A 24,868-nucleotide genomic window follows, 5' to 3' on the forward strand; every position below is an offset into this window, starting at 1 on the left:
CCTTAGGGACGAGGTGTGCTGTCAAGTAAGCGAGAGGAACAAGTCTCGACCGGAGGGATTAACCCTGCCGGTGGCCCTAAGCTACAAGACCTGCGTTTGGACGCTTCGTGACCGCAAATACCGCCGTGGAACTCTCCCAAAGGCTAAGACCAAGTTAGGCGGTGATCGGGCGACGCGCGCTCCGAAGTGACCTGTCCTATTTCATATTCCAGTTGTTGGTCCTTCGTTTGGAGGTCCCATTTCATATTAACTGCGTTTCGAGGAGGTTGTGTGTAGTCACCCCCGGATCCGATCGATTGACTACTGTGTGATAGGATTGTATCTTGTCTGACCGGAGGTTGTTCTCCTTTTGGAGTTGAACATTTGGAAAGTCTTCCGCCTGGAGTTAATTATCTCCTTGTGGGAGCTGGTGCGCGTGAGTGAAGAGTGCTTCCGGATTTGACCTGTAATCCGGATGAAACTCAAGTAAACTGGTGTACGCCCCCACCCCACCCCCACCCCCGCTCAAAGGCCCCAAAGAGTAAGTAGCGGCTGTATATTTGCATATTAACCCTCTGTGTTTTTGGTTATCTAGGAAAGGCTTACCTGTGCTTTCGCCCCCCAGTCGTGGAGACGTACTGTTTGAAGTAACGTAACCGCTCTGCACTCCAGGCCTCTTCATAGTGAAAACATCTCAACCGGTGAATTCCGTCCCACCGAAGGTAAACGAAACCTAGAGGGATTCACTAGGTCACACGCCAACCCCGTTCTTTGCGGCACCTGGTGCTACTTTCGGAATCTGACCCCATTGGGAAATCCGGAAGGAGGCGTAATTCTCCGCACGGACAGCCCCGCGACATCGTGCTATACACCTGGGCGGTAAAAGGCGCTCACCCGCCTCGCCACAGCTGGTGCGCGTGCCGGGATTTGGTAGTCCGTGGAATTTCACCGAGTTGTTTTTATATTATATTGATTGAGATGTAGGGTGTGGACTGCTAGCCGATCTACGTCGACGACGAAGTTGAATACGTCGGAACGAAGAAGCCGTTGGAGGGTCCGGCTGACGACGTCGAAGTTGTCGAAGTTGACTCCGATCCGGACGACGAAGTGGAGCTGGTGAAGGTCGAACCTGCGGTCAAGAAGGAAGCCCACCTGTCTACGGTTCAGGAAGACCAAGTGCTCGAGGATACCGAAGTGTCTTCGCCGAAGTCCTCCGCAACGGCTTCTGCCCGAACGCCGACTCAAGTCCGATCGACACCGGTGTCTCCATCGGAAGTTCAAGTGAAAGCGTATGTGGCTGACCAAGTGCGACGATGGGAGAAGGACGTCTCCGAAAGAAGTGTTCCTCCGAACATCAAGTGTGAATGACCTCAAGCTCATTTGGATTCAACGGCTTACAATTCTGCAATCCTGACTACCTCGGAGTACTTACGGAAGCGGACGTCGATGGCCGTGGAGGCGGAACCCGGACGTACGAGAAACTCCGTTCGGAATTCTACTGGCAGGGGATGTACGCTGATGTTGAGCGCTGTGTCAAGGAGTGTGTCGACTGTGCAAGTGGCAAGGGACGACCGCCCAACGAAGGACTGTCGCCCGGAAATATTGATCCCAGACGCCTCTTCGAAGTTGTCTCAATGGACTTTGTCACTCACATGCCGAAGTCCGAACGCGGAAACACTTTTCTGCTGTTGTTCCAGGATGCGTTTTCCGGATTCGTGATGTGCAAGCCCATGCGGTCGACTACTGCTCAAGTCGTCGCAGAGGTCTACGAAGCGTGTGTCTTCCGAAGGTTCGGAGCGAGCTCCATGGTCCGACATGACCAGGACCCCTGCTTCATGAGCGAGGTCTTCACACGATTCAGAGAACTTCTGGGGAGCAAGCAGTGAGCCACTCTCGCTTATTGTCCGCAAGCTAATGGTCAACAGGAGCGGTCCGTCCAGACCATCGTTCGGCGTATCCGAGCGTACATCGCTGAGGAGGACCAAAGTGACTGGGACGACCACGCGAAGAGGCTCATGTTCGCTCTGAACACCTCGTTCGATGCCACGCGTCTGGACACACCCTTCTACCTGGTGCATGGTTGGGACGCTCAACGGACGCTGTCTGCGATGTTGGGTCCGAAACCCTCTAGCGTTCCGGAGCGGACTGCCTATGAGTGGCGTCGGAAGCTTCAGCGTCAATATAGCTATGCGCAAGCATGTGCTGAGGATCTGCAGAAGAAGGCGAAACGCCAGCGTTCGGAGGTCCAGACGCAGAAGTGGAGAGAACCGTCCGAACGACTGAAGTCTGGATTCGAGAAGGGAGATTCGGTCTGGCTGTACATTCCGAAAGCCAGCCGGGTCTCAGCCGTAAACTTGCCCACATGTGGCATGGCCCCTTCCGGATTGAGGAGATGCACGACGACTTCCGAGTCAAGCTCAAGATTGATGACACTGGGTACGGGGTTAACCCCTGGGTTCATGTCAGTCGACTTAAGCCGCGTACCCTCTTCCCGAAGCGTCCAGTCAGAGAGGTCGAAGTGTCCGGAGACGACGACTTCGACGCGGTCTTACTTCCGGAGGACAGCTGGGAGCTAGACTCAGAGCGTGACGAGTATGAAGTGGATAATAATCTGGACCTCAGGTGGTCCAAATGGACACGAAGGTCTAGACGCACTCGAGAGTACCTCGTTAAGTGGAAAGGGTACGACGACCCCGAATGGTTGCCCGTGTCTCAGATCAGTTGTGGAGCATTGTTGTACGCGTTCAATCAAGGTGCACGTGCACGAGCCCGGTTCCAGACGATGCAGGCGGGGGACGATCATCCCAGAGTCTAGTACATTTCCGAACTGGATCGACTGCGTGGATGTGTCCCTCGACGGAATGGGCTTTGAATCGATATATTTGCGAGGTGAGTTCGGATATGGTATTTTTGAGTTTCAAGTGGAGAATGAGTGGAGAGTTTTGGAAAGATGAAGTTTGGAGTTTGAGAGTTTGGAGTTTCAGGACTAAGATGACAAGAAGATAGGAATGAGGAAAAGGAGAAAATGTATTCAAGAGGAAGTACGCAGAATGAGTACAGACGCTACGCCTGCGACTTGGTCCGGAGATTAATCTTCGATCGAGTCACGCTGTCCAGCTGGAATCAGAGTACGGCGAACATCTTCCGGCAGATGGGCGATGCGCTCGTCGTCCGAAGAGCAGAGTCCCCTTTCGGTACGAGCCAGCTCGCGAGCATCCAGAAGCTCCATCTGTTCCTTCAGAGTGTAGCGGACGTCGGTTCCAGGCTTGGTGTGGTCCCGACTCAACATGATCCAGTAGCAGACACGTTTGGGAAACTTCCAGAAGCCCGGCTCGTTCCAGATGGAGGCCCGGACGGCCTTGTCTATGTGCTTCTCCTTGGTGGCAGCCCGCTTCCTGACGCTCTCGTGGTTCTTGCCAAGCCGGAGGCTGAGCTTCCGGACGAACTTGGAGTCGCAGTCCCGATCCAGCACGATCCAATGGAGAGCATGCCAAAACGCCTCCGAATTGTCTTCCATGAAATCGATCCAATCTTCGTTTGCCTTGATCGCACTTGTGCTGAGACTGGAGCGCCGGTGGAAGAAGAACTCCGCCCGGCGCTCGCCGGACATCTTGACCCAGGGATGTGTAGCCAAGACTTCCTTGAGCACGTCGGGTTGACAACGGTCTTTCAAGTTGTCCAGATCGTGTCGATTCGGCTCGAAGTCCGGAAAACCCGGCGTCTGGAACGGTGCATGTGCGGTCGGACTACCAGGCTTCATGCGGACGCCAAAATACATCCATGACACTTCGTTCGGACCAGGCGACTCAATCAGTCGCTGCTCTTTCGCCGTCAATTTGGCTGGACGCATGGCCGCGAGTGCAGTCGGACCTCCAGGGTTTCGGCGTTTCGACGTTCCAGACTTGGACTCCGCCTTGATCCCGGACCTGGACTTCTTCCTGCCCGACGACTTGGACGTGGTTTCCGGTTTGAGCTTCTTGGCCGTACTCGATTCAGCTGAAGATTGACTCAGACGTCGACGTGTGGAGGATCGCTTAGCAATGCTAGGAGGGATGCCATCCGGAGAGCCGTCGTCATCATCGTCTGCATCACCGTGATCGGATAGAAGTCGTAGAGGTGGGCCAACTCAGTGGCCCCCAGACTCTCCATATGGACCAATGCCTCCAGACCGCCGAAGCCATCTTGCAGGAAGGTCCTGTCGTCGTTGTGTCTCTCGGTTGCCGGAATCCCGACAACCCGGACGGTGGCGTCTGGAGCCTCTCCTGCCGCGATGTCAAACGCCGCAGGCTGACTAGGCGTGGACCCCTGTCCAGACGAAAGCTGATCCTGCGCTTGGATAGCCTTCCCTTGCTCTGTGGCGAGCGTTTGAAGGCTCTTGGGGACCGCGGCACCCGACCCTTGTGGCTGATTCGCCGGGTGCGAGGTCTTTCCGCTGGGTGGAGGCGTGGGCGTCTTGTCCTTGGACCCAGAGTCCCCCCTTTCGGGGCGGGCGGCTGCCACTCCTCCTCCTCCTCCTCCGCCTTGCTACGCGTGGTCTCATCGCAACCTATCAGTTCGGGAGTAAATTCCTCTAGGAGAGATTGGAATAAAGGAACGGTTGACACGAAGCGGCTTCAGAAAATTTGCCCAAGTCTCTGCTCAGTGGTCCGGCCAGTGACAGGCCCGTAAGACATGCGACGGAAGAGCACAAGAGAAGAGCGAAGGCACAAGCGAGAAGGAAGGCTCAAGCAAGTCCAGACAGAGAGCCGAGGAAGACTGCTCAAGATCGTCCGGACTCCCGCCATAGTGAAGTCAAGTCAAACTCCAGACTCACTGGTCTCCGGACTCCGGACACAAGATTCCAGACACCAGGCTCCGGACGAAGATCTTCGATGGGCGACCGGTCGCGCCCTGTCCCAGCCTGATTTGTACCCAGAAAGACCTTCCAAGTTTCAAGTATACTCCGACCAAGATGTTAACGACCGACCAAGACGACCGACCATGATATGTTATGCACCGACCAGATTACTGCCCTATCCATGACCTGCTCGACGCGCGACGTGATTACGCCACGCCCCGAATATAGTGTAACCAAGATAAAGTAGCTGATTCCAGAGAGAACAGTAGACACAGAAGCCTAAGAAAAGATAATCAGAGAGTTCGATTTGCCAAGAAGGGCGCAAGTGCTTCCCCGTCCCCAGGGACGAGGTGTGCTGTCAAGTAAGCGAGAGGAACAAGTCTCGACCGGAGGGATTAACCCTGCCGGTGGCCCTAAGCTACAAGACCTGCGTTTGGACGCTTCGTGACCGCAAATACCGCCGTGGAACTCTCCCAAAGGCTAAGACCAAGTTAGGCGGTGATCGGGCGACGCGCGCTCCGAAGTGACCTGTCCTATTTCATATTCCAGTTGTTGGTCCTTCGTTTGGAGGTCCCATTTCATATTAACTGCGTTTCGAGGAGGTTGTGTGTAGTCACCCCTGGATCCGATCGATTGACTACTGTGTGATAGGATTGTATCTTGTCTGACCGGAGGTTGTTCTCCTTTTGGAGTTGAACATTTGGAAAGTCTTCCGCCTGGAGTTAATTATCTCCTTGTGGGAGCTGGTGCGCGTGAGTGAAGAGTGCTTCCGGATTTGACCTGTAATCCGGATGAAACTCAAGTAAACTGGTGTACGCCCCCACTCCACCCCCACACCCGCTCAAAGGCCCCAAAGAGTAAGTAGCGGCTGTATATTTGCATATTAACCCTCTGTGTTTTTGGTTATCTAGGAAAGGCTTACCTGTGCTTTCGCCCCCCAGTCGTGGAGACGTACTGTTTGAAGTAACGTAACCGCTCTGCACTCCAGGACTCTTCATAGTGAAAACAACTCAACCGGTGAATTCCGTCCCACCGAAGGTAAACGAAACCTAGATGGATTCACAAGGTCACGCGCCAACCCCGTTCTTTGCGGCACCTGGTGCTGCTTCCGAGGTCTGACCCCATTGGGAAATCCGGAAGGAGGAGTATATCTCCGGAAGGGTAGCCCATGGCTACGTGCTATACACCTGGGCGGTAAAAAGCGCTTACCCGCCTCGCCACAAGTGGATGGTCTGACCTGCGCGTTGGGTGTAACACACCTTCCACCTTTGTAGCAGGGCCAGGACCTCCTTTTCGGCCGGGAGATAGTTCATCTCAGCTTCCTTGAGAACTCGGCCGCAGAATCATATCGGGTGCATTTTGCCACCGTGTTCTTGCATCAGCGTTGTACGGAGCGTCCACTCACTTGCAAAGAGTGTTACGTGGACTGCTCGGTCACGATCGAAGTGTCGGAGGATCGGTGCCTCACCGACCTTTCGTTGTAACGCAGCAAAGCTTCGCTTGGCAGCACTGAGGTCACCTCCGTCCATGAAATCTTCGTCCTTCAGCTGATACAGCGCGGCTCCAAAGACCGCAAAGTCTTGGGTGAACCGGCTGTAGTGGTTAAGCGCACCAAGGAATGATTGTACGCCTTTTTTCGACCGAGGAAAAAAGAAAGCTCGGTCACTGCTCTGATCGTTAGGGTCAGCTCTAATGCCTTCTCGCGTTACTGCACGTGACAAAAAAATCAACCTTGGGCTGCACAAAGATGTTCTTAGTGAAGTCCACACTAACACGGCACTCTTCGAAGCGGACAAGCCGTCGGTCCACGGTCTCGAGGTAGTCGTCAAGCTACTCATCCCCAAAGCAGATATCACCCCCAAAGGAGCGGCGTTCAAACACCGGAACTAGTGGGGACTCGTCGGGTTCTCCGGTTGCGAACATGCAGGCGACCGGGTTATTAATTAGTTCCGCGACCGCGGCTTCGGTCCTAGTATTGTCACAGCTTACTTCAAACTTCGTGGGCGCTTGACTTGGCTTAGGTGAGAGATCACCGGACGGCTCAGCCAGGGTCCGCTCGAGGGTTCGATCAAGGTCTCGGTCAATCTCCTCCGCACACCGCATTAACTCCGCGTAGTTATTCCATCCGCGTTTCGGTTGTGCAACCCCCCCCACAAAGCATTATCGAGCATACGTTGGTAAATCATCGGTGCATTTTTGAGCCCAAAAGGCATCCTGAGCCACTCAAAGTGACCAAGGGTACATACGAAGACCGAAATCTGGCGAGCCCTCGTTGACATCATAATTGCCCAAAATCCACTTGCAGCGTCGATCGAGCAGTACCACAGAAACTTCTCGAGGTCGGTGAGAAGGTCATCGACCAGAGGCATTGCATATTCCATGATTGCGATGATGGCATTCACCATCTTGTAATCAATGCACAGCCGGATGTCCTCGCCGTTCTTTTTCAACACAATCACGATCGGCGAGGCCCACGGGCTGTTCGAAAACGCTATCTGGCCTACCTTGAGCAAGCCTCGTAGTAGCTCGTACAGCTTCTGTAGGTGCCGGAGGAACACTCGCCGAGCTCTCTGTTTGATGGACGAGTGCTCGTTCACATCGATATCACACACCACCCCATAAGCGGGCGGAGGCAAAGCATTTCCATTAGAGATCATGATCTTCTCGTGCTTCTTGAGCACTTCCACGACACGGGCCTGGCGTTCCGCACACACACCTGGGAGACGCACGTTTGGTGCTGAGAAGTCGAGGTACGTTAGCGAGGTCTCAGTTAGGTCGGGAAGGAATGCCAGCTCGTGAGCATATTCCTCGAAATCGATTTCATTGGGCATGTGCTCCGACGAGGGCTGATCATCCCCGTCATCTGCGCCCTCTTCCGTCGCCGGCACAGTAGCTACAGACAGGTACGTCGCTTCTAGGATATCCATCGATGCTTCATCCTCCGACTCCTCAGCCGAGTCTTCAGACAGCCCAGGCTTACGTTGGTAGTAAGTGGATTCCGCCGCCTCTGGGGCCCCATCGGTAGCCACACTTAGCTCAGATCTAACGCCGGAGCCATCGCCGCTGGCCTGGTCGAACGTGACTTCGTTCGTAACCTTCGCTGTGATCTTGGTAGTAGCGAACTCAAGCTCGGCGCGCTGAGTAGGGAGCGCCACCGGATCATCACCCACTGGTGAGCCGTCGGTGGCGAGTTGCTCCACCTCTTCACGCCTCGCGAGTTCTCGTTCCCAAAGCTCGGCGCAGCTCAAACGACAGGTCCGGCCCGACGAGTCATCAGGTGGCCGAGGTTTGATTCCAGCCGGGGTTGGATAGCTCGGTCGGTCCACCGCCGGTGGTTGTGCAGCGAGCCACGTCTGGTAGAGTTCGTACTCCCGCTGGAGCGAATCCTCGTCGCGCGATTCCTCAAATGCGGCCACCCGCCACTCTCGGTACTTGGTCGACCCCAACCGAGTATATCCCTCATCATACGGGAGGTCCCCAATTCGGAACCAGATGAGCAGGGGCGTGTGAGCTCGGCAGATTAACAGCCGCCCGCTCACATTGGTCACCCGCACTCGAGACACCTTGCCTCGTCTAAAAGCTATCACCGTGGGCACCAACGTCTCGGTCCGGCGTATCCACAGCTCGTGGGTCTCCTCCTAGGGTTGGCGCCTCGGTGGTCGATGATCGTCCTCAGAGCAGAGGCTGTTCCCAGTCTCACACTCGCTACTGCTGTGCGAGTCTCGGCGCGGTGACGAACGCTCCGTCTGGCTACCCCTAGATCCTTGGACTTGGAGTTCGGTCATCATGTCGGCGAGCGAAGCCTCTGCCAGCGAGATTCGTGGCACGTGACATGTGTCATCACGACGATGGTCGAACTCTCGGTCCCGACGATCGTATCGGTCGCGACGGTAACCGTCATGCGAAGAGTCGGCGCGTCGGTCATCGCGGCGGTAACTGTCCCGTGAAGCCTCGGGTCGTTTGTCGTCGTGTTGGAGAGAACTCTCGCGGCTTCTCGGCGGGTAAGCTGAGGTCTCGCGGGACTGACCACGCTCTTCCAACTTCTAGATGTCATTAATAATGTCTTCCAACTTGTGAATGTCCTTCACTCGAACGTGGCAAAGCCGTCGTTCGAGGTCTCGGTCCCCACACGGCTCGAAGAATCGGTGCGCGTGGTCTTTCGTATCGAGACCACCCTTCTCGAACTGGAGGCCAGCGTTGCGAGCGTAGCCATTCAGTCGACTTAGGTAGTCGCAAATGTGCTCCGCACCATCTCTGTTCGCTGAGTAGTACCGAGCCTTCGCAGCAATAGTACTTAATGAAGACGTCGCTGAGCAACTTCCACTGACGTTTGGTTTTCCTCGGGGGTTGACGGTACCAGTGAAGGGCACCGCCCCGAAGGCTTACCTCACACGCCATGCACCACTCGTCGGGCGGTGTGTGTGAGTGCCCTTCATCTCGTAGACGAAAGCTCGGAGCCACTGCATCGAGTTTTCACTCTTGTTGCTGGCTCCGGAAAAACGCTTGATCTGAGCGAGGGGTCGGTGGGTCGCGAGCTCAAGCGCTCCATTTCGCTCACCTCCTGGACCTGACGGGCCTGTTCGTCACTTGGGCTGTCACGGCCGTCACCGAGGTCCGGGTCATCCTCATCCTCGTCCTCATCTGAGGAGGCCGACTGAGGGGTGAACCGCCGGTTCGTTTTACCGCGGCGAGTACCGTGAGTGGGCTTCGACCCTTCGGTGCGCGAAATGCGTTCCGCGCGACTCGTCGACCGAGGCGTCACCATGTGCAAGTCTTGAAAGTACGGCGTACCCTCGGCGCGAACCTAAAACACACCATCAGAAGTGTGCCGTCCGTCCGAGCTCTCTGGGTTCTTCTGAGGCGTCTGTGGGAGTGGGACTTTCCACGGGTCGTCTTCCTCCTGCTCCGCCGAGGCCTTGGTTTGACCAGCCAGGCCGATGTCTGTAGCGCTAAAGCTCAAACGGAGCTTGCGCTTCCACTTCTGGAGCTCACAGCCAGCTACGGCGGGAGGGGGGGGGGGGGGGGGGGGGGGGGGCAGTTGCGGATTGCGGCGTCCGACGGGTGAGTTTGGGGCTCGCACCCCATAGCCCGTAAGAGTGACACCGTATCCTCGGCCACCTGGGTGGTGCTAATAGAGTTCACTGGCCAAGCAAGCTCGCCCTTCAGCTCCATCCAAATGGCCTGTCGGACCGACTTGGTCGAGTATTGCTGCATCCACTGGCTTTCATCCATCGTTTGCTTGAACACTCGTCCAAGCACCTTGTTTGCAGCTGGAGTGGTGCCATTCATCGGCGGCTGGTTGCCTTGCGAGAGCGAGCGAGGAACCCCGCTATGTCCCGCGGAAACATCGCGCCTTCCTGGTCGTCCGTCTCCTGTATCGCTGCGAATGACTTCTCCTCCAGGTCAGCATTGTCCATCATTTCATCCTTGGCGTCGGAATCTTCATCCACCGACTCTTCGAAGCTGACCGACCGTTCGGTGATCACCGACAACCGAGACATCGAGTCGCTAGCGACGGTTGACGAGTAGGCTGGTGGGTTCGCGCGTTGACTTTGCCGGCGTTGCAGGTACCGCTGGCTTGGATCCGTTCGCCATCTTGTTCGTCTTGTTCTTGTTCTTGTTCTCTTCTCTCTTCTTCTTCTTCTTCTTCATCTTCTTCTTCTTCCTATTTTGCTCGTTAAGGGGTATTACTTACACAGACCGTAACAACAAACACTCGGTCACACCAGTCCCGGGTCGCGGCACCAGTTGTCATGTAAGAATTTACGATGTTACGAGTCCTCGTCCCTCAGCCTCAACAAATGGGACGAGTCCTACTAACAACACACGCTTCCCTCGAAAGTTCGGCGAAGATTGTTGGGATTAAACCTGAAGACAAGGTCTGATCCCTTATACTGGGCTGGAAATATGCCTAGTGTTGAAGTATCGGTAAGGTAGGTAGAGCCCACGCACATGCACCGCCAGCCACGAGCAACGGCTGGAGTGCGTAAATATAAACACTTTCGCGCTAAACCCACTGTGGTCCCTCAGAAAGGAAGGATACCGGGCCGATCAAGGCCTTCGACAGGGGCGCCGAAGTGAAACCTCGGCCAAACAGTCAAATACACTGTCGGGGGGCACACCACGCATCCAGGTTAACGTACAAACGTACAGGGAGGACACTCTACCTCCCAACACTCGGCCACTATCCACTCTTGGCCTTACCAGGGCGAACGCTACCCCGCGTCGGCCGAGCGTATCCAGACCCTACGGCTAAGCTAGCTAGACTTATCGTAGCCGGACTTGACCCTGACGGCTTGGGGGGGGGGATACTCTGCTCTGATTTAATAGTTAGAGGCGGTGAGGCCTCGACTATAACTAATCCCTAATGTCAATACAAATAGCTGATATAGACCGAGCTTTCGGTCTGATCCTACAACCGGACGAGCCTTTATCTTAACTTCGGATTCCTAATAAGAGGCAAAAGGCGTATCCGCTATGACTATCCGGAGTGTTCGACAGGGATTTATTAGGACCCGCAGAAAGGAATTGACAGTAATTCGATTAAAACTACTCCTCCACTAATATCTATATTAAAATGATGCTCAAAATGATGTAGTAACTAGCAATTTGGCACGATGCACCGATACTACTGCAGTAACTAGTAACTAAGACCGACACCGTGTATTACTATAAACTTCTGTCGCGCACTTGAAGAAATTCAGAGGCGTGTGGCAATCCCCCGCTTCCACAACTCAGGAATTCTGATTCGCCCCCCCCACGCAAGCTCATGTGAACCACTGCTTGGTTGGAGACGGATAGGGCGACGAGTGGGGTGTCTGGGTCCGAACAGCGTTTACAAGAGCTCAACCGTCACACGATCAAGCCGGCCGTCGTGCTGGTGACGCCAGTCTTGCAGATCCAGACTTCTCAGCCCTCATTCTGCAAGTTTCCAGCAACACCAGAACCGCCAGCAACGACCAAGAACCCTCTCGACCTGCCACCCAGTATCCCCATGAAGTGCGTTAATCCCGACTGTTCGTTCGCCGAGTTGAAGACGACCGATCCGTGTGCCGTATGCAAGAGTGGCGAACATCACGTGTGCAGTAAGCCGACAGCGTTTTGCAAGAGTGGCCAGAGTACCCAGTGGACAGGATCGCCGTGGTACTGCAGCAATCAGCGGAGGAGGGGGTGAGCAAGAACGCGTTTACTCCTTTGCTGATGGTTCGTCGAAATTGAGTAGTTTACTGGCGTGTGGAGGCCCTCTGCGAGGATGTGGACATTCTTCATTGGTTTCGCGATGTCAGTCGCATGAAGTTTCCATCTGTCGCGGCCTTAGCACGCATTTGGCTGGGGCGCAGCCCTACCAACGCGTTCCAAGAGCGTGTCTTCACTACAGAGGGATTTGTGATGAGCAGCCTTCAGACGAGAATCGACAATGAACGCGCGGAACTGCAGGTCCTTCTCAAGCGTATTCTAGCGGAAATCGGCCGTATGGAGCTTGACAGCGATGGATTCAAAGGCCTGTCGATGCAGGAGGTCGACCACTGAAACTACCAGGAATTACTGGACATTACAACAGTAACGGAGATCCCTGAAATGATAGTAATGTTACTACAGGAAGTCGGTAGCCACAGCTGCCGTATTAATACAGTATATTCGTGTTACTGTCATGTCAATCCCTGCCCGCCGAGCCACGCAGTCACTAAGTAGCTTCCTGTCACTCTGGCGCGGTAAATGTGAGTAACCAATAGGAGACCTCGGCCATCGTCTCTCAAGGCCTCGACGCCGTTAGACCTCGGCCTGGCGGCTTCGCTCCGCAGTCAAACCCAATCCCACCATGCACTTTTAGAAAGGCTTGGTCGCAGAGATAATACAAGAGGTGAAGTTGCGTCAGTTCCGAAACACGACGGACGCGATTGCTGTTGAACTCATGTACGACCGCACGCACGCGATAGGGTCGCGCCGAAACCACGCGAATCGCGTAGGCGAAAGACCCGAACGCCTTCAGCAACCGGCACATCACGTCGAGGAGCCGATACCAATGGAGATCGGGAGCTCGTGCTTTACTTCTCGCGATGAGTGCCTGCGAAGTAATCTCTGCTTCTACTTCAAAGAACCTGGACATCGCCAGGCAACGTGTCCTAAGCGGCCAGCGCGCAATAACCCCCGAGGCCCATCACGTCCTCCCCAACGACGCGGGTCATTCCGCGCTAACCAGGGATTGTTTCGTCGCATTGTCGATGACGACGACGTATCCGAAGGTGATGGCGATGACTACGCAGACAATCGCGTCGACCACGTCGACGTCATCGACAGTTTGCAGCTGAACATGGTGTCGGTCGACGCCGAGTCGTCGCCCAGCCGTGAACTGTTGCGGTTTGAGGGAATGATGAACGGACAGGCCGTGCGGGTTTAGGTCGACAGCTGTGCGGAGCACAACATTGTGCGTCCTGGCCTCGTTCCACACTACATCGAGCCCACCGAGGTCACGGCCAAGCGATTTCAACAACACCGGCTCGTACGGCGCAGCAATGTTTGGAGCCTATTAACTTTGTTGGCAGGGACTTCAACGGTGTTTCTCTCATTGAGTGGGAGGTGTCGACAAATCACGACATAATTATCGGCCTTCCATGGCTGGTGCAGTTCAACCGGATCATCGACTGGCAAATTGGAGTGATGCGATTCCGCAGCCAGCCTGTAGTGCACAACGTCAGTTCGGTGAACGACAGTCTCCAGGTGTCAGCACCGGCGATGGCTTCTGTGGAAGTGAAACCGGAGTGGCTTCAGCACCCTCTTTCCCCAGAACCTGCCGTGGACTCGCTTGCCCTCAGCTCGTGCGTGCTTGCGATCGAGCTGTCAAATCTGGTTCTGTGCGGCCATCGCTCCCTGTCGGAGTCCTCCAGTTCCGTTCGGCAATGTCGACTCGACAAGCGCCGCGGTCTGCAGCTTGTCCGAGCTGCTCACTCTGCCACTCTCTGTTGCATGGACCACACAGCGGCCGTCCTCCGTCACCGCCACGACCTCCTGGACCGCTCCCGTGCTACCCATCGTCAACCTGTCGTTGTCCAGCTTGGACGCTTGCCTCACGCCGCCGCCCGTCACCATCTCCAGCGTCTCGCAGTCGACCAGGACTTCCGTCTGTTGCACTGGGGTCCTTCGGGCGGGTCCCCCGTTACACTGGCTTACACAAGCGTGTAGGAAGTAGACAAGTATTATGACTCTGAGATATAATTCCACTGGTACTATTACAGCCGTACCGCCAATATGACTGCCGCTATGTTTCAATACACTGTGATTTTAGCTAGAAATTGTGCATAGTATATACGGTTCTCTGGGTTTTATCCAGAGGATGCCACTCAGGTGCCATTATTCTGTAATCGAAAAACCTGCTGAATATGATTCGTTCGGTTCGGTTCAACAGGCACTTAACGGGACTGTGATGTTGAATTACCTGTGCTCTAATCAAATTATGCTGGTATGTTGACCCATCCAGTTTCTATTAAGTTAAAAACCCTATTATCTCAAATAACTTGTACTCGAATGTAATACCTGTGACAGGTAATTTATCTGATCACTCGAGCGACATCTGCGGAATTTTCGCGTTCAGGCAACATCCAGTCTCGTGGAGTGGCCGCCTCCGTTCATTAAGACTCCGTTCATTAAGATTAGTTTTAGTTCAGCAAGCGGAGCCCGAGGAAAGTGGTGCAGGTGGACCAGCCCATCAGTCAGAGAGCTTCGACCAAGTGTTCTCCGGCTCCTTCAGGGGCGACAAGGTGGCGGTGAAGAAGCTGCTGCCCGAGACCCACGAGAATGACGACCACGTCGACAGCTTCGTGAACGAAGTCAAGATCACCGTGACGCTCAACCACCCGCACCTTGTGCGCTTCGTTGGTGTCGAGTGGACGTCCGCGTCGGACCTGTACGTGGTACAGGAGCTCATGAAAGGCGGCGACCTGCGCTCGCTGCTGGACAGGTACGAAGCTGCGTCACGTCATCGGCTTCAACCGGCATGTTGTTGCTTCCGAAGGAAATGTAGAAGTGAATATATTGAGCCTCACCGTGCTCTCTTATGCAGTGCCTCTCGTTGACGTTGTTTCCAATCGCTGCTACTAGCTGCTGTTTCTGTCCGTTTGCCACTACTACTGCTGACTGCTGTCAGTTGCTAACTGCCTACCCGCTTGTCCGTTGTTAACCGCTAAAGTGGTGCTGTTGTTGGGCTTACATCCCCGCAACAGCATCACTTTGTAGCTGCTGCTACAACACTTCCCCCTCCAGAGAGTTCTTCATTCCCGAGCGTCAATTCGTTAGCCGCCGCAGCACACGAACTAGTTATTGTCGATGCTCAGCGCCTTGCAAAGCGCCTTCACGGCCGCTTGCGTTTTGTGCTGGCGAGCAAACGCTTTGACTGCGACGGGAACATCTTGTAGCAGAATATCGGCTAGTTCCCAGGAGTCCTCGATAGCGTCGAGACCGCGCCAGTGTACCTTGATGTCGTGGCGCTTTTCTTGTTGATTGTAGCGGACCTTTAACAAAGTTTCAGCGACGTGGCCCTCGCTGTTGTGGGCCACATGGAGTAAAAGGTCCTCCGGGACGTCTAGAGACGCATCAGCATAGAATTTGAGCCAGCTAGCGTGTGCCTCCTTTCGCTGCCCCGTTATCAGGTTTTGGATCTCAAAAATCCAGTTTGCCACCGTGTTCACCACTTGTGCGGGCTACGCCACTTCACTCTCAACTTGCTCCGTGTGTGCTGCCACACATCGGCGTACAGCACGAAATCACCGATCTCAAATTGTGCCATAGTAGTGCTTTGCGTTTTGTTGTGATGCTTTCGGCCTGCGGCTCTCGTAGCTGCATTCGCATTGCTGCTGCGCTTGTGCATGTCGGCCAACGCTCGCTGAAGCCGCTCCACATGTACGCGCTGTGCTGTTTGCACCTTTGCCAGGGTGGCTTGCTTTACAGGTCCGGGAACCTCGATATGATCAACCGGGCCCATTACTTTTAGGCCTGTCATCGTCGTCACCGGCGCTACGCCGCCCAAAGCTGGCGACGGTGTATGGTTCAGCACCATCTGGAGAATCTTAATGACTCGCGGCCACTCCTTGGTCTGTAATCTCCACTCGGAAAGGAGCACTCCGCCGCACCGCAGAATTTCCCGCATTACCACCTCCACAGTACCGTTGGCCCACGGGCACCTCGCTGTAGTGAAATGGTGGTGCGCGCCTATAGCGTGTTGAAGGGTTTCAATTGTTTTGTTGCGAAAATGTGTACCCTGGTCGCTCACCCAGGTTCGACACACACTGAAGGAAGCAAACCAGTCGAGGAGGGCATTGTAGGTCGTATCTGCATCTGCTGCAATGGACGGTACTAGTGACACATACTTTGATGCGTCGTCGTTAATCACTAAGACGTAAATCTGACCTGTGTCGCTCTCCCCCATGTGGAGAAAATCCCAGTGTATAAGTTCGTTCGGGAGCTCCGCATGCATCGCTTCCCCAAGCAAACGCTGGTTGGGTGGGCCACTCGATGTGCTGGCACAGTGCAAGAAACGCTGAACAAAAATTCCACGTCGCTGTTTATACCGGTCCTAACAAAACGATCACTGATCTGCTTCACCGTCATCCTGCTGCCATGATCGCCTGCAATTCCAAAATGACCCACCACGCATACTCGCACTCGGAGGTTGGTGGCGTCATCGGGGATCCAGATTCGGCCCTGTTGGTCCATCCACAGTAAATCAGCTCCCTGTCGAGTGTAACCCGCTGGTGGTTCACTCGTCTTTTGCGCCGCAACGAGTTCTTTGAGCGTCGGCCACACGAAGTTTTCATCTAGCTGCGGTGACAAAGGCAGCGGGACGTGCTGAATTGCACAAATTGTTTTAAGGGTGGACCCCCATCTCGACAAAAGGTCTGCCCACACATTTTCATCACCGGAGATGTCGTAGATCTCGTACTTATAGCCCATGAGTAGTAATGACCAGCGGTGAAGTTTGGCCGCCGTATACTTCGGAACTGAAGTTGAAACACTGCGAGGATCAAAGAAGTAGCGGAGATTTCGATGACCAGTGAACAGGGCGAATCCATCATGACGGTGAAGAAAATAGTCTGCACGCCTGCATGTCTCGACTATTGCAAACGCCTCCTTCTCCACTATTACCCACCGTTTTGCTGTTCCTGAGAAAGTCCCGCTCAGCATCATTAACGGTTGATGTTCCTGCTCGCTCAGCGGCCGAGAGGCCTGATCACGCGGAATCTGTGTGATTGCCGCACCCCAGTGCTCGTCACTGGCGTCAGTGTACACCGACAGACGTTTATCAGGGTCGGGATGTGCTAGCTGCAGTGCATTTTGCAGTGCATCCTTGCAGCGGTTTAAACAAGCAACTTCATCGGCACCCCACCCCACATCCGAAAGCTTGACCGCGCGAACTTGTGTTTTCTTACGCCCACCAGCACGCTCGTGCACTTTTTCCTTCATTTTCACGAGTGGACCGATCAACTTAATGAAAGCGGGCAGAGAGGCTCTCATCCAATTGAGTGCACAAATAAACTGCGGTAGTTCTTGCCCAGTCGTTGGCGCCGGCAGGTTCACGAGAGCTGTAATCCTTGTTGGGTCGTGGCGAACGCCCTCACCAGATACGACGCGTCCACACCACAGCGCGTCCCGTCGGAAGAAACTGGACTTTTTAGGATTAAGCTTGAGCCCCTTTTCCCCACAAATTGTTAGCACCTTCTTGAGTAAAAACAGCAAGCCTTCGTCGCTATCCTCGTACCCGAGCAGGTCGTCAATCCAAATCATTAATCCATTGTTAAACACTTCAGCAAACATTTGCTGCACTGTAGACTGGACGTAAGCGACGCTGTTTGTCCCGCCCATGAGGACGCGGGTCGGTGTGATTACTCCTTCTTCAGTCAGGATGGAGTAGATCTCCTGGCAGAACGCGGCCATTGCGAACTGCCAAAAGCCCTTAAAGAAATCCAGTGAAAAATATCTCGATGAGCCACGTAATTGCTCAAACGCCACTTCGTTTATCGGCATTGGCCAGACTATTTGCTCCACGCATTCATTTGCACCGCGAACATCCACAGCCATGCGATGGTCCCCGGCCTCCGGCTTGTTCACGACGTGGGGAGGAGAGCTCCATCTGCTCTTAGGGTTTCAAAAGCAAAGGCCAGCCTCGATCAGTGAGTCAATGTGTTTGTTTTTAGGAATTCACGGTGTACAGGAGAGTAACGCCCCGCCTTACACTTTACTGGTACAGCTCCAGGCTTCAGAGTCACTTCCATCGGTGGCATATCCACCGGCGGATCCCGCCCGATGACCACACGAAAAACATCAATAAACGGCAACAGTAGTTTCTCTAAGTTTTCCACAAACTCTGCCGGAGCTCCTAGTTTACGAGCTTCATCATTTTTTTCCAAGAGGATGGCCTTAATTTCCTCCATCTCCGAGTCGCGATCATGAGTAAATTCAGGAAAGTAAGCTCGGTCTTCCGCCTCTTGAAAAATTCCCTCTTCGTCCGCTCGTGGTGATGATTCTCCTCCACTACTGTAGGCCAGCACACTTGCCACACCTCGGCTAGGGTGATCGTCGACATCATTCATATCCCACTCGGGGCTTGTTTGTTGTGGAGTGGCCAGCAACTTCTCAGCACTATAGCCTAAACGCTTCATGATCCATTGTGACAACAGCAAATCTCCAACACCAGTTGGCAGATCTCTGTCAGCCACCCAGCAGATAACGTTCCGTAACACCAACGGACCACCCGGCGTCGAAAACCGCAGATCTAACTTAACCTTGCTGTTCACTGGTATCGGTTTACCTCCAACACCAACCACCGCAATTTCATCAGATGCTTCTTGCTGGTTGATCCACGTTCTGCTGGCTGACAATGCCTTCAGCAGTTTTGTCGTCACCAGCGAGACTGTTGCTGCGCTGTCAGGAGTAATCTCAGTCTCAACAGTATCCATCACAGTGCACGGTATCGCTGAAGACGATCGTTCAACCTTGGCACGGGAAGGAGCCATAGCTAGTACAGGTTTCAAAACCTTTTTCCCTGTAGTCGCTTCGCAGAGCTCTTTAGCTTCCGTTGGACTAGAGATGTTTGGGCATTGAACTACTCCATGGGTCTGGTCACCACATTTGAAGCATGTCTTTTGAGGCCGATCATCTGGCGATTTTGGCTTCGGAGTGCTGCAGCCCTTAGGCTTCGGTCGATCCGGAGTACTGCTCGGTTTGCTAGCGGCTGCTGCTCCCCCAAATCCCCGCTTCGGTAGACTGTGTGGTGGGGTTGTCTTAGCATCGCCGTTACTTGGGGTCTGAGCCGCAATGTGCGCTTCGAACCTCATGAACCCTTAAAGCTCACTGCGAAGCCACTTAAGAAAAGCTGGACGGTTCGTTTTCATTCCCTTATGACATTGTCTGCCCATTTGGTCCTTCACAGCAGCCTTAAAAGCGTGAGGGAGAAGTGCATCCATCAAGTAGCCAACTACCTTCTTCGGCTCTGTGTGCACGTCATCTTCCATGTTGAGTCGATCAGTGATCTAGTAGAAGTCTGTCAGTAGACGGGATAGCCGAGATTCTGCATCCTGTAATTCAACATCCATGCAAAGCGACTTCACCTCCCTATCCAGTGTTTTGTAAGCTGTGTTATCATGAATGCGCGCCGTCAGGAAGTAATTTTTCCACTCAGCTTCCGTAATGTCCTTTTCTGCCTTGAAAAGCTCATAGTCACAGATTCTCACCAGTGTACCCTGCTCGATGCACGCACTAATGGGCATCACGAAAAATGTTGCCTGTGTCCCTTGGTTCAACGCCTTAATCCGTCTCGTGTAGATGGCGTAGCAGTCCATGAACTCTCTCTTCCCTTTCTTAGAGCTGCCTCTGTATATGTGAGGCACCGGTAGATTTGTGCCTGCAGCCACAGTGACTGCAGCAGCCTCCGCCATGCGTCCATCGGCTGCTTGTTCGGCACCCTGTGCAAAAGCACCCCATCGAGCCTGCAGATGAGGCTGGACCGCCTCCGCCAAGCTCTCGAGCCTCTGGCCTTGAAGCCCGACTGCTTGTTCTGCCTCCTTCAGTTTCTTGTACTGTTCCTCCAAATACTTTCGATGCTCGTCCATTTGACGACGCATCTCGTTCTGCTGTTCGAGCAGAGCAGCTTGGCGTTCATGCTGAGCCTGCAGGTATTCAGAGGTCTGCACTGCAAGTCGATCTTGCGGAAGCTTGACTTGGCCGATCTGCTCTGCATGCCGCTGGTGCGCACCGGCCGAGTGTTGGGCCAGGGCTTCTACTTGACGCCTCGTCTCACCTCATTGAATGACTGCCGTCCGCGTAGTTGTCTCTTGCATCAGCCGCAATTCGTGTTCCGTTCGCGGAGGAAGAGGAGGATAGACCGCGAGGGGCATTCCAACGGCTTCGATCTGCACCATCGCGTCGTCAGATTTTCCCATGCTGGTTGCTCCAGCTAAAGCGTTTTTTGTTGTTGCTTCAGAAGGAAATGTAGAAGTGAATATATTGAGCCTCACCGTGCTCTCATATATTCAGTGCCTCTCGTTGAGGCTGTTTCTGTCCGTTTCCCACTACTTCTGCTGACTGCTGTCCGTTGCTATCTGCCTACCCGCTTGTCGTTGTTGACCGCTGAAGTGGTGCTGTTGTTGGGCTTACATTCCCGCACCAGCATCGCTTTGTAGCTGCTGCTACAACACGGCAGAAGACACAGATCTCAATGCACATTTGCTGTGCGCTGGACTACATGCACTCGCTGTCACCGTCGGTGATCCACAGCAACCTCAAGTCGAAGAACCTGCTGCTGAATGGAACGATGGAGGCCAAGGTGACCAACTTCGGCACGTCACACAAGCGGACGTACAGGACGTCCACAGAGAGCAAGAACGCGACTCTGTGGATAGCCCCCGAGGACATTCCCGGTGAGATGTACAGCACCGATGCCGACATGTTCTTGTTCAGACAGAGCTCGATAAAAAATAGTGCAACACAATAAATAATCAGTTTTATCGAAATAAAGTTTTGTTACTAGATTACACTGATTTCAATACAGTATAAAATTGACTCAATTATTGACAATAAATTTGTGAAAAGTGTCCAAAAACCGAAAGCCTAGCCAACTATAGGATTGGGGTGGTAGTACCATGATAGGGATCACCGCCGCCACGCAGATTGGTATCCACACACTTGGTGTGTAGCCACAACGCGATTTTTTTTTATTGATGTGGACTTGATATCGTAAAATTGCACTATTGTGAAGCAACAAATTTCTACACATCGACCAATAGTGATCAGGAAGACCCTTCCCCTTCCACCTCTCTCTATACTATTCAGCATAATTTGTAAATCAGACAGGCTATTCAAAATGACAGGCATTAAACGTGGACAAATCTTTAGCATCACAGATCATGTTAATACCAATAATGGTACCTGGGTGGCATTCGCCAAGGGACTCTGGATAAGACACAGATTACAAATAGCGTAAATAAGAGATGGAAGAATCACTACTGTAGTGAAATACAGTTAGTGAAATTATTGAGGAACGCTTGTGATGTTGGTGGCAACTGCCTAAGTGAGTTGATTAAAGTTACCAAATGTGTCCTACTCGTCCTTCTCAACTCTACTCCCCTCTCGTCCTTATTGTTGTTCTCTCGTGTGGGCTTGTGCAAACACCGTTTCCTGCCCCCTCGAACCAATCAAGCCGACCATCCCATGATCGACCAATAGGAAGCGTTCTAGCGCAGTTCAAGGTTAACCGTTTTACACGGTCCGAACCGTGCTAGCGGTGCACTTCAACACTCCGACTCACTGCTACTGCACGGTGATCTTCGTCTTGATCCCGCTGGCGTCCCGCAAGTACTTGAGCATCTTCGTTCCAAGCGCCTTCGTCAACATGTCGGCCAACTGGTGCTTCAGGTCGATGTAGTCCACCTTGACCGTTCCGCGTTCCACGTTCTCGCGGATAAAGTGGTGTCGAATATCCAGATGCTTCTATATAGCATGATACCCAGCGTTCTGCGCCAATGCAATCACTCCTTGATTATCTTCCCACATCTGTGTCGCATCCACTTGCTCCTTGCCCATGCCCTTTAGCATCGCACGCGTCCAGAGCACCTCTTGAACGCATACGCTCAGTGCCATATACTCAGCATCCGCAGCGCTGAGCGCAACCGTTCTCAGGAACTTGGACTTGAACAGTACCGGACCGTTCCCGATCCTAACCATGACGCCCGACACGGAACGCCTGTCATCAATGTTGCTTCCCCAATCGGCGTCCGTGAACGCTTCAACCGTGACGTTGCAATTGCCGCGTTGGTACACAATGCCGTGCTCCCGCGTTGTCTTCAAGTAGCGTAGCACTCGAATAGCACCTCTCCAATGCTGCAGACCGGGATTCTCCAGGAATCATGACAGCTGCGTCACCATGTAAGCGATGTCCGGTCTGGTGCATGTCATGACGTACGGCAGACACTCGATGAGGGAACGGTACGGTCGCGACCGCATCTCAGCTCGCTCCTTGACCGTTCCAGGTGATTGTGTCTTCGTCAGCTTCGTTCCGGACACGCATGTGTTGTCCGCAGGCTTAGCGTTCTGCTGACCGAAGCGTTCCACAACATCGTCAATGTACCTTGTTTGCTTGATCATGAGCGTTCCAGCAGTCTTGTCGTGATCAATCTCCGTACCCAAGATGAACTTCGCCGTACCCAGCTCCTTCATCTTAAATGTGTTCTTCAACGCATCCTTCACTTCACGGATCTCATTGCTAGTCTTCGCAGCGATTATCATGTCGTCAACGTACAAACACACGTAGACGTAAACGTACTTGGAACGCTTGACGTAGACACACTGATCCGCGCCACAGCTCTTGAAACCGTTCTTCAAGAACACGATGAATGGTCTTATTCCACCCGCTTGCCGCTTGCTTCAAACCGTAGACAGCTTTGTTCAGTACGCAGACGTTGTCATCATCATTGTCAATTCCAAGTGGTACTTCCATGTACAGACGGTCCGTCAGATCACTGTTCAGGGACGCTGTATCCGCGTCCAGCAATTCCATCACGTAGCCATCTGCCTCGCATACAGCCAAAACGACTCTAATCGAGTTCATATTCGCGACCGCGGAGTACGTCTCGAAGAAGTCAACACCGAACTTCTGCTGAACCCCTTCGCGACCAACCGCGCCTAGTACCGAATCACGCGACCGATCTCGTCACGCTTCTTTGCGAATACCCACCGACTCCCGATGGTACGCTTATCCGTTCCACGTGGAACTAACGTCCACGTTCCGTTCCGTTGATGAGAGAGCAATTCAGCATCCATGGCATCCCCCGAGGCAGCAGCTTCAGCACTTGCAATTGCCTCTGCGTATGATTCTGGTAGATCCGTTGCTTCCGTAATCCTTGCCGCGTACGCCATGACTGCTTCCGCGATGAGACCGTCCTCATGGATCCTCGGACGCTTCGAGATGGCGGTTCATCGCTATCTTCCGACTTCCGTTCCTCGTCATCTTCATCACCGTTCCCCAAGAGAAACACCGGTTCCTGCGATCTCCTCGACCGTACCGGCTCGGGGTGAAATACTAAGCGATCGTCTTGGAACGCTTGCGGTGGAGGACGGTACGCAGTCAACTCCAAACCTGTAGCCAAGCGTTCTGGCGGTGGCAACCACAGTACCTCCTGCTCCGACTCCCCCTCGTCCATCTCGACGTCTTCGACGGGCTCTTCAATTGCTTCCATCGGTTCATCTTTGACTGGTTGGTGATCCGTCTCCAATGGAACGGTTGGTGCATCGACGTCCTTGGTCATATGAATGACCGTACCATGCTGCGGCGAGTTCGTAGCATATATTCCGCCCACTCGCGCTCCTCCAGCTTCACCGAACGTGATACCTTGACCTTGGACGCATCCATGTCATACACACGATATCCCTTAGCGTTCTCCGCATACCGAAGGAACACACACATGGAGCTCTTGGACTCGATCTTCGTCCTCTTAGCATCGTCAATATGAGCGTACCCTGGCGACCCAAACACACGCAAGTGTGCTAATTGTGGCTTCACCTTGAAGCCGACCTCGTACGGTGTCACGTCCGAGCGTTCCCAGTTGGTGGAACGGATAATCAGGTACATCGCCGTGCTCACAGCTTCTGCCCACCATTCTGGCGACACGCCCTTGTAGTGCAGCATGCTGCGTGCCTTCCCCATGATCGTCCGATTCATGCGTTCCGCAACACCGTTCTGCTGCGGAATGTAGGGCACTGCATGATACCGTTCCGACGATACAACTCTGTGATCGACTTGATCACGAACTCCATACCATTGTCCCAGCGCAGGCACTTCATGTGTTCTCTTCAGTGGTTTTCGTAGAACGCCTTGCACTCAATCAGCTTACTGGCCACATCGCTCTTCTTCTTCATGAAATACGCTACGACATACCTCGAGTAGTCATCTACGAAAGTCAACAGTACTTCGCACCACCGCGGGAGACCGTTCTCATCGGACCCATTATATCCATGTGGACTAGCTCCAACACACGCGATGTCTTCGTCTTCGACTGTGACGGGAACGGTTTCACAGTCTCGTTCCCCTTCATACATCCGCCGCGCAAAGTCTTGACACTACGCCCCACGGTTGGCAAACCGTTCGTAGCACGCTGAGCCTCAGCCATAGCGTTCCCACCAGGGTGTCCCATGCGAGCGTGCCAAAGCTCCCACTAACGGTCAGCTCCGGCGCACTACCAGCTGCCGCGCTTCGTCGATTGTCTGTCCCACCGGCTGCAGACGGACGATCAACTCGTCGAAAGCGTCCAAGTACCTAGCCATAACAGTTCCAGTTTCCATCTTCACCTCGTGCAGCTTCTGCGTCATCACTACACGGTTGTGCAGCGTGGTACGGTTGTAGTACTCGCGTAGAGTGTTCCATGCCTGTATGGCACGTGTCGTGGAACGGATCTTCGTCTGGTGCTGGATCTCCACACCGTGCGCGATGATGTCCAGCACCTTGGCATCGCTCGTGAGCCACGTCGCCGTGATCTCGTTCTCCGCCTTGACGACCTCCGCATACATGAGCAG

At 53.8% G+C, this 24,868-nt stretch overlaps 2 protein-coding genes across 2 annotated transcripts; one reads left to right on the forward strand and one right to left on the reverse strand.

Annotated features, from left to right (window-relative positions):
* Nucleotides 1–13,654: 13,654 nt before the first annotated feature.
* On the reverse strand, nt 13,655–13,903 carry IUM83_13563 (uncharacterized protein; the record flags this gene model as incomplete). The annotated part of the gene is made up of 1 exon (XM_067938248.1): nt 13,655–13,903. The coding sequence occupies one exon, from the start codon at nt 13,901–13,903 to the stop codon at nt 13,655–13,657; it is 249 nt and encodes an 82-aa protein (XP_067797853.1).
* Nucleotides 13,904–14,586: 683 nt separating this feature from the next.
* On the forward strand, nt 14,587–20,795 carry IUM83_13564 (TKL protein kinase; the record flags this gene model as incomplete). The annotated part of the gene is made up of 2 exons (XM_067938249.1): nt 14,587–14,771; nt 20,579–20,795. 2 exons carry the CDS (start codon nt 14,587–14,589, stop codon nt 20,793–20,795), a joined length of 402 nt encoding a protein of 133 aa, XP_067797848.1.
* Nucleotides 20,796–24,868: the final 4,073 nt, after the last annotated feature.

The sequence above is a fragment of the Phytophthora cinnamomi genome (assembly GCF_018691715.1).
Source record: "Phytophthora cinnamomi strain GKB4 chromosome Unknown Contig12, whole genome shotgun sequence".
Lineage (NCBI taxonomy): Eukaryota > Oomycota > Peronosporomycetes > Peronosporales > Peronosporaceae > Phytophthora > Phytophthora cinnamomi.